The sequence below is a fragment of the Hemitrygon akajei genome, unplaced genomic scaffold (assembly GCF_048418815.1).
Source record: "Hemitrygon akajei unplaced genomic scaffold, sHemAka1.3 Scf000076, whole genome shotgun sequence".
Classification (NCBI taxonomy): domain Eukaryota; kingdom Metazoa; phylum Chordata; class Chondrichthyes; order Myliobatiformes; family Dasyatidae; genus Hemitrygon; species Hemitrygon akajei.
Window position 1 is genome coordinate 3,488,558 of NW_027331962.1, and position 9,316 is coordinate 3,497,873.

The following is a 9,316-nucleotide window of genomic DNA, read 5'->3' on the forward strand; positions in this document are numbered from 1 at the left end:
CAAATACTTTGAGAGGCTGGTCCTGGACTACATCTGCAGCATGCTGTCACCTAGATGCTTATGTGAGAATGATGTTATTAGACTACAGTTCAGCATTCAATACCATCATTCCCTCCAGGCTTGACAAGAAGCTCAGAGACCTCGGCCTTCACCCTGCCTTGTGCAGCTGGGTCCTGGATATCCTGTTAGATCACCAGCAAATGGTAAGAGTGGGCTCCCTCACCTCTGCCCCTCTGACCCTCAACACAGGAGCCCCTCAGGGCTGTGTCCTAAGCACCCTCCTTTACTCTCTGTATGCGAATGACAGTGTCGCTACCCACAGCTCCAATCTGCTAGTTAAATTTGCTGAGGATACTATATTTATTGGCCAAATCTCAAATAATAACGAGGCAGCCTACACAGAAGAAGTCATCACGCTGACACAGTGGTGACAAGAAAACAACTTCTCCCTCAATGTCGCAAAAACAAAGGAGCTGGATGCAATGTTGCAAAGACAAGAGGAATGGAGATAGACTAACCCCTATTGACATCAATGGATCTGGGGTTGAGAGAGTGAACAGCTTTAATTTCCTCGGCATTCACATCACTGAGGACCTCACGTGGTCTGTACACATCAATTGTGTGGTGAAAAAAGGCACACCAGCACCTCTTTCACCACAGATAGAACCACAGAACCATAGAGCATTACAGCACAGAAACAGGCCTTTTGGCCCTTCTTGGCTGTGCCGAACCATTTTTCTGCCTAGTCCCACTGACCTGCACATGGACCATATCCCTTCATACACCTCTCATCCATTTACCTGTCCAAGTTTTTCTTAAATGTCAAAGTCATCCCGCATTCACCACTTCATCTGGCAGCTCATTCCACACTCCCACCACTCTCTGTGTGAAGAAGCCCCCCCCCCAATGTTCCCTTTAATGTTTTCCCCCTTTACCCTTAACCCATGACCTCTGATTTCTTTTCTCCCCGAGCCTCAGTGGAAAACGTCTGCTTGTATTCCCTCTATCTATACCCATCATAATTTTATACACCTCTATCAAATCACCTCTCATTCTCCTATATGCAAGGGGATAAAGTCCTAACCTATTCAAACTTACCCTGTAACTCAGTTTCTCAAGTCCCGGCAACATATTTGTAAAACTTCTCTGTACTCTTTCTACCTTATTAATATCCTTCCTGTAATTAGGTGACCAAAACTGCATACAATACTCCAAATTCGGTCTCACCAATGTCTTATACAACCTCACCATTACATTCCAACTCTTATACTCAGTACTTTGATTTATAAAGGCCAATGTACCAAAAGCTCTCTTTACGACCCTATCTACTTGTGACGCCACTTTTAGGGAATTATGTATCTATACTCCCAGATCCCTTTGTTCTACTGCCCTCCTCAGTGTCCTACCATTTACCTTATATGTTCTAACTTGGTTTGACCTTCCGAAGTGCAATACCTCACACGTGTCCGCAATAAACTCCATCTGCGGTTTTTCAGCCCATTCCTCCAACTGGTCCAAATCCCTCTGCAAATTTTGAAAATCTTCCTCACTGTCCACTACACCTCCAATCTTTGTATCATCAGCAAATTTGCTGATCCAATTTGCCACATTCTCATCCAGATCATTGAGATAGATGACAAATAACAATGGACCCAGCACTGATCCCCGTGGCACATCACTAGTCACAGGCCTCCACTCAGAGTAGCAATCCTCCACTACCACTCTCTGGCTTCTTCCATTGAGCCAGTGTCTAATCCAATTTACTACCTCTCCATGTATACCTAGCGACTGAATCTTCCTAACTAACCTCCCATGCGGGACCTTGTCAAAGGCCTTACTGAAGTCCATGTATACAACATCCACTGCCTTCCCTTCATCCACTTTCCTGGTAACTTCCTCGATAAACTCTAATAGATTGGTTAAACATGATCTACCACGCACAAAGCCATGCTGACTTTTTCTAATAAGTCCCTGTCTATCCAAATACCTGGAGATCCTATCTCTTAGTATTCCTTCCGATAATTTACCTACTACCGATGTCAAACTAAACGGCCTATAATTTCACGACTTACTTTTTGAGCCTTTTTTAAACAACAGAACTACATGAGCTATCCTCCAATCCTCTGGCACCCGATCCGTGGATATCGACATAATATTTATGCCAGGGCCACTGCAATTTCAACATTTATTCTCCTTCAAGGTCCGAGGGAATACCCTGTCAGGTCCTGGGGATTTATCTACTCTGATTTGCCTCAAGACAGCAAGCACCTACTCCTCTTTAATCTGTGTAAGCTCCATGATCTCCCTACTTGTTTGCCTTGTTTCCATAGACTCCATTCTAGTTTCCTTAGTAAATACAGATGCAAAATACCCATTTAATATCTCTCCCATTTCTTTTGGTTCCATACATAGCCGACCACTCTGATCTTCAAGAGGATCAATTTTACCCCTTATTATCCTTTTGCTCTTAACATACCCGTAGAATTTCTTAAAATTATCGTTCACCCTGACTGCCAAAGCAACCTCATGTCCTCTTTTAGCCCTCCTGATTTCTTTCTTAAGTATTTTCTTGCTCTTTTTATACTCCTCAAGCATCTTATTTCCTCCCTGTTGCCTATACATGTTATACATCTCTCTTCTTCTTTATCAGAGTTTCAATATCCCTCGATAGCCAAGGCTCCTTATTCTTATTCATTCTGCGTTTAACCCTGACAGGAACATACAAACTCTGCACTCTCAAAATTTCTCCTTTGAAGGTCTCCCACTTACCAATCACATCCTTGCCAGAGAACAACCTGTCCCAAACTACGATTTTTAGATCTCTTCTCATTTCTTCAAATTTGGACCTTTTCAGGTTTAGAACGTCAACCCGAGGACCAGATCTATCTTTATCCATGATCAAGTTGAAACTAATGACGTTATGATCACTGGAACGAAAGTGTTCCCCTACACACACTTCCGTCACCTGCCCTAACTCATTTCCTAATAGGAGATCTAATATTGCATCCTCCCTAGTTGGTACATCTATATATTGATTTAGAAAACTTTCCTGAACACATTTTACAAACTCTAACCCATCTAGACGTTTAACAGTATGGGAGTCCCAATCAATGTGTGGAAAATTAAAATCCTCTCCAATCACAAATTTCTGTCTCCTGCAGTTGTCTGTTATCTCTTTGCAGATTTGCTCCTCCAATTCTCGCTGACTATTGAGTAGTCCATAATACAACCCTATTAATGTGGTCATACCTTCCTGTTTCTCAGCTCCACCCATATGGCCTCAGTAGACAAGCCATCTAATCTGTCCTGCCGAAGCACTGCTGTAATATTTTCCCTGACTAGCAAAACCACCACCCACCCTTCATCCCTCTGTCTCTATCACGTCTGAAACTTTGGAACCCTGGAACACTGAGCTGCCAGTCCTGCCCCTCCTGTAACCAAGTTTCAGTAATGGCTATGATGTCATAATTCCACGTGTCACTCCAGGCCCTCAGCTCGTCTGCCTTTCCCACAATACTCCACGCTTTGAAATATACACACCTCAGAAGATTATTACAGCACACCTTGCTATTTGTGACTTTGCATGAACTACCAACATCATTTATTTTTACCCCCGTTCCACTATCTACTCTGGCACTCTGGTTCCCATCTAATTTAAACCCTCCCCAATAAAACTAGCAATCCTCCCTGCAAGTATATTGGTGCCCTTGTAGTTCAGGTGTAACCCGTCTCTCTTGTACAGGTCCCTCCTGCGCCTGAAAGAGGTCCCGATGATCTAGAAATCTGAAACCCTGCCCCCTACACCAGTTTCTCAGCCACGTGTTCATCTGCCAGAGCATCGCACTCTTACCCTCACTGGCACGTGGCACAGGCAGCAATCCGGAGATTACTACCCTCTATGTCCTGTTTTTCAAGCTCTCTGTACTCACTCTTCAGGACATCCTGACTCTTTCCTGTCATTGGTACCGATGTGTACCACGACATCTGGCTGATCACCCTCCCACCTCAGAATGCTGTGCAGGCGATCAGAGACATCCCTGACCATGGCACCCGGGAGGCAACAAACCATCCGGGAGTCTCTGTCACGACCACAGTATCTCCTGTCTGTACCCCTGACTATGGAGTCCCCTATCACTACCGCTCTCTTCTTCCTCCTCCCTCCGTTCTGCACTGCAGAACCAGACTCAGTGCCACAGATCCGGCGGCCGCAGCTTGTCCCAGGTAAGCCATTCTCCCCCCCCCCCCATCAGTATCCAAATTGGTATACCTATTTTGAAGGGGAATGGCCACAGAAGAACCCTGCATTAACTGCCCTTTCCCCTTCACTCGCCTGACGGTAACCCAATTACCTGTGCCCTGTTCCTTAGGTGTAACTACCTCCTGGAAGCTACTATCTATAATCTGCTCAGTCTTTCGAATGATCCGGAGGTCATCCAGCTCCTGCTCCAGTTCCCTAATGCGGTCTGTTAGGAGCTGCAGCTGGATGCACTTCTTGCAGGTATCGTTGTCAGGGACACTGGATGTCTCCCTGACTTCCCACATCCTGCAAGAGGAGCATTCCGACATCCTGCCTGGCATATTCTCTAGTCTGAACAAAAAAAAAGGAAAACCGAAAAACAGATGGTTGAGATGGTTGAGGACGTTTGGGATGGGCCCATAAATGCTAACGATTTTCTATAGGGGCACAATTTTGTGCATCCTGACTGGCTGCATCACTGCCTGGTATGGGAACTGTACTTCTCTCAATCGCAGGACTCTGCAGAGAGTGGTGCGGACAGCCCAGTGCATCTGTAGATGTGAACCTCCTACTATTCAGGTCATTTCGGAGATAGGGGGTAAAAAGTGCCCGAAGGATCATTCTGGACCCAAGTCTCACCAACCACAAACTGTTCCAGCTGCTACCATCTGGGAAATGGTATCGCAGCGTAAAAGCCAGGACCAACAGGCTCCGTGACAGCTTCTTCCACCAGGCCATCAGACTGATTAATTCACGCTGATACAATTCTATTTCCACAATTGAATACATAAATACAGACTCACTGCACACACTTTACTGTAATCGTACTGCTGGCGCAGAAAAACAATTTCAACGACGTGTGTCCATGATATTAACCCTGATCCTGAAAATTTTTATCTGGCTGTTGTCTCATTTTTTTAGATCTGTTATTCATCATCCTCATACTGTCCTCGTTCATATCAATCCAAGTGCGCTCCAGTACACATGGTGTTTTCCAGAAATTGCTATTTAAGTTCTTAGGTTTTTTGCATATTTTCCAGATCTGTTTCAGACCAGGGTATTTTACCAAAAAAAAAAGTCAATATGGGCGCAGTGAGTGTTTACTACCTTCGTTATATTTTTACTGTTCAGCTCTGTTTGGCAGATTTTCTTGATCCTTGATGTAAATTCAAAGTTTGTTCAGCCTAGCAGTAAATTCAGATTTTCTTCAGCCTTGAAGTAAATTTTGTTGGAAGGTTTTCCTTCATCACACTATTATCTATTTTCTTTGCTTATTGATATCCTAAATATACGTTTCAAATTCTGTTGCATTGCATCCCGATGCTCTGTTTGATATTCTACTGGCTCTATTGCACCTTTCTTTATGTTTAATCATGTTCTGTACTTTCCTAGTCTAAAGTTCATGCTTATATATTTGGAAATCAGTTCCATTATTTGAATTGTTTGTTTCAGCTTTACTGATGCAAGAGCAAATAATTTCAAATCATCAATGTATAGCTGTGTCAAGGTATAATTCGTATTTTTTTTCTGATGAGATACCTGATTTTTATCTGTTTCAGTAAATTATGAGGGGGCTTAAAGCTAAACAAAACCATAGTGGGCTTAGTGAGTCGCTCTGGAAAATCCCTCCATTTATTTTGATAGTGGTCGTTGTTCCGCTGTGGTTGTTAATAGGACGATTATTTTACGCAAATGTTTCATCAGTTGTAGAAATTTCACAAGTATTGTATGAATTTTATATATATTTGGATCTTCTCTTAAACACACGAGGAACAGAATCAGATGTGTTTTTTTTATTGACAATATAACACTGAAAGTTTTCTGCTTTCCACAGGGTTTGAAATAGAATTACATAATCTGTTATCTGTTGTTCAAACCCGAAAGGTATTCTGTCTGCTCTCCTGTGAGTATATTGTGGTTATTTAAGTATTATCTGAGTTGTTATTAGTTACGAGATGTACGATGCTATAATTTTAGATATAAAATTGTCTTATTATTATTAAGAGCCAATAATAACATCGTAGGTGACCATTTAGTAGTCTTATAAATGCAGAATAAAGCTGTCGTTGAGGCTGGTGGTACATACCTTCAGCCTTTTATATGTTCTGCCCCGTGGGAGTGTGACAGAGAGGATGTATGAGGTGGTTTGGGGTTCAGTAGCAAGGCTTTGGGTCGGGTTTGTGTCTTTCCAGCTTGATTGAGTTCCTCCAGGAGGTGATAAAGGTGACGGATGCAGTTACACATGGATATTGTCTGCTTGTATATTGGTAGAGTGTTTGACAAAGTCCCACATTGGAGGCTCATACAGAATATTAACATGCTTGAGAACTGTGGGGAATTGTCCTGGCTGCCGGGGACAAAATCTGGGAGAAATGTCTTGGCTGGCGGGTGGTGAATCTGTGAAATTATTGTCATAGACGGCTGAGGAAGACACTTCATTGGATATATTTAAAATGCAGGTCGATATGTTCCTGATTAGGAAGAGCGTCAACGTTTACTGGGATAATGGGGTAGAGCGTAATTGAAGAGCAAATTCACTGAGCTGAATGGCTTAATTCTGCTACTAGGTCTTATGGTTTTAGGGAGCATCTGGAGTATTGTGTTCACTTCTGATTGTCCAGCTCTTGGAAGGATTGGAGAGGGTGCAGAACAGGTTCATCAGGGTGTTGCCTGCGTTCGGTGGCATGTGCTACAAGTAGAGGTTTGATGAACCTGGTTTGTTTATTCTGGAGTTAGAATAGAGATCTGACTGAGGTGTACAAGCTTGAGAGATAAGAGATTGGGTCGACAGCCTGTATTTTGTTTGTTATTTTTTACATATGACTGGTGTCTAATACCAGAGGGCATTTGGTTAAGGTGAGATGGGGTAAATTTGCAGCAATTGTGAATAGTTTTTTAACAGAGTTCTGGGTGCCTGGAATTTACTGTCTGAGTCAACATGGCTTTGTGAAGGGAAGGTCGTGCCTCACGAGGCTAATTGAGTTTTTGAAGAGGTAACAAAAAGCAATTGATGAAGGTACGGTAGTAGATGTGGTCTACATGGATTTTAGCAAGGCATTTGACAAGGTCCCTCACGAGAGACTCATCCAGGAAATCATGAGGCACGGGATAAGTGGAACCTTGGCTGTTTGGATAAATAATTGGCTTACAGGAAGAAAGCAGAGGGTAGTAGTGGAAGGAACGTATTCTGCCTGGAGGTCGGTGACTAGTGGAGTGCCGCAGGGATCTGTCCTGGGACCCCTGCTATTTGTGATTTTTATAAATGACCTGGATGTAGAGGTGGAAGAATGGGTGAGTAAATTTGTGGATGACATGAAGATTGGAGGAGTTCTGGATGGAGCTGTAGGTTGTCGAAGGTTACAAGAGGATATAGACAGGGTGCAGATTTGGGCAGAAAAGTGGCAGATAGGGTTCAATCCGGATAAGTGTGAGGTGATGCTTTTTGGAAGGACAAACCAGAATGCTGAGTACAAGTTTAATCGTTGGTTACTTAAGAGTGTGGATGAACAGAAGGACCTTGGGGTTCAAATCCATACATCCCTTAAGGTCGCTGCACGGGTTGATAGGATAGTTAAGAACTCCTATGGGAGGCTAGGCTTCATTAATAGGGGGATTGAGTTCATGAGTAGAGAGGCCAAGTTGCAAATCTACAAATCTCTGGTGAGACCGCACTTAGAGTATTGTGTTCAATTCCGGTCACCTCATTATAGGAAGGATGTGGAAGCTATGGAGAGGGTGCAGAGGAGATTTACCAGGATATTGCCTGGTTTGGAGAACAAGTAATGTGAAGCAAGGTTAGCAGAGCAGGAACTTTTCTCTTTGGAGCGTAGAAGGATGAGAGGGGACTTGATAGAGGTCTAAAAAATTATGAGAGGCATAGATAGGGTGAATTGCGAGTACCTGTTTCCCAGAGCACCAATAGCAAACACTAGAGGGCATATGTACAAAGTTAAGGGAGGGAAGTTTAGGGGAGACATCAGGGGTAAGTTTTTTACAAAGGGTTGTGGGTGCCTGAAACAACTTGCCAGGGATGGTGGTGGAGGCTAAAACATTAGGGGTATTTAAGAACCTCTTGGACAGACACATGGATGAAAGAACAATAGAGGGTCACGTGGTACTGTGGGTTTAGTACTCTTTTAAAAGGAATATATGGGTCGACACAACATCCGGGGCCGAAGAGCCTGCAGTGTGCTGTAGTATTCTAGTGTCTAGAGTCTAGTGACTAGGGTCATGTCGGAGGCAACTATGTTATAGATGCTCCTAGTTATACATGAATGTGCAGGAAATGCAAGGATATGGTCAATAATACAAGAAAGGATACCAAAGTATTTTTTTTCTTCCCCAGATATATAAAGAGTACAAAAAAGAGAAAGCGTCGATATCAGGCCGCTGAAAAATGATGCAGTAACGGGAGAAAAGGAAATGCCAGACAAACTCTGTGGAAGTCACTAGCAGATTTCCAAAAGGTAAAGAACATCAGAGAACAGAATTGCGTGTAGTGCTATTACAAAGGAAAAGGGACTTGGAAGATGAAAGGTCTGAAGATAGAAAAGTCACCTGGACTGGGTCATACAGTGTATCAGGAGCCTGCCTAGGGTGTGTTGGGATTCCCAGAGCGTTAGGACCTGGAGTGAAGGCTTCAGCAGAACCAACAGCTGGATTAATAGAAAAATACAATGTAGAATATTCAGGTTGCAAAGAGAGATTCTTTGAATTGTTACTTGAATTCAAAGATCGGAGAATGATTAATGGCGAATTTTGATTCCCAGGCTTTGCCAAGTCACAGACTAACACTTGAGATGTGGTTTGAACTGTGCATTTGATCACTCACCGATCAGCTGAGTGGGTAATTCAGATAAACCTTGAGCGATGTTCATGTATTCCTGTGGATCAGGACCTGTTTAAATATAAAAATAAATCCATGGAAACAGAGCTAAAATAATTAAAATAACTAAAATGTTTATTTCAATGTGCCTTTGTGTTCTGAGCGTGGTTTTAACATACCGAGTTCCTGTATTTCCCTCAGTATTCTGTCCAACTTCGGTAACTCAGTCCTCCATGTCACAAAGGATTCCCACA

At 43.0% G+C, this 9,316-nt stretch overlaps 1 protein-coding gene across 1 annotated transcript in view; it reads right to left on the reverse strand.

Moving 5' to 3' along the window:
• LOC140722389 (uncharacterized) overlaps positions 1 to 9,316 on the reverse strand; it is a 278,780-nt gene that overhangs the window by 1,198 nt on the left and 268,266 nt on the right. Inside the window, exon 5 of the mRNA XM_073037140.1 lies at positions 9,069 to 9,134. Coding sequence (XP_072893241.1) covers positions 9,069 to 9,134 — 66 coding nt within the window. The remainder of the gene's footprint in view (positions 1 to 9,068; positions 9,135 to 9,316) is intronic.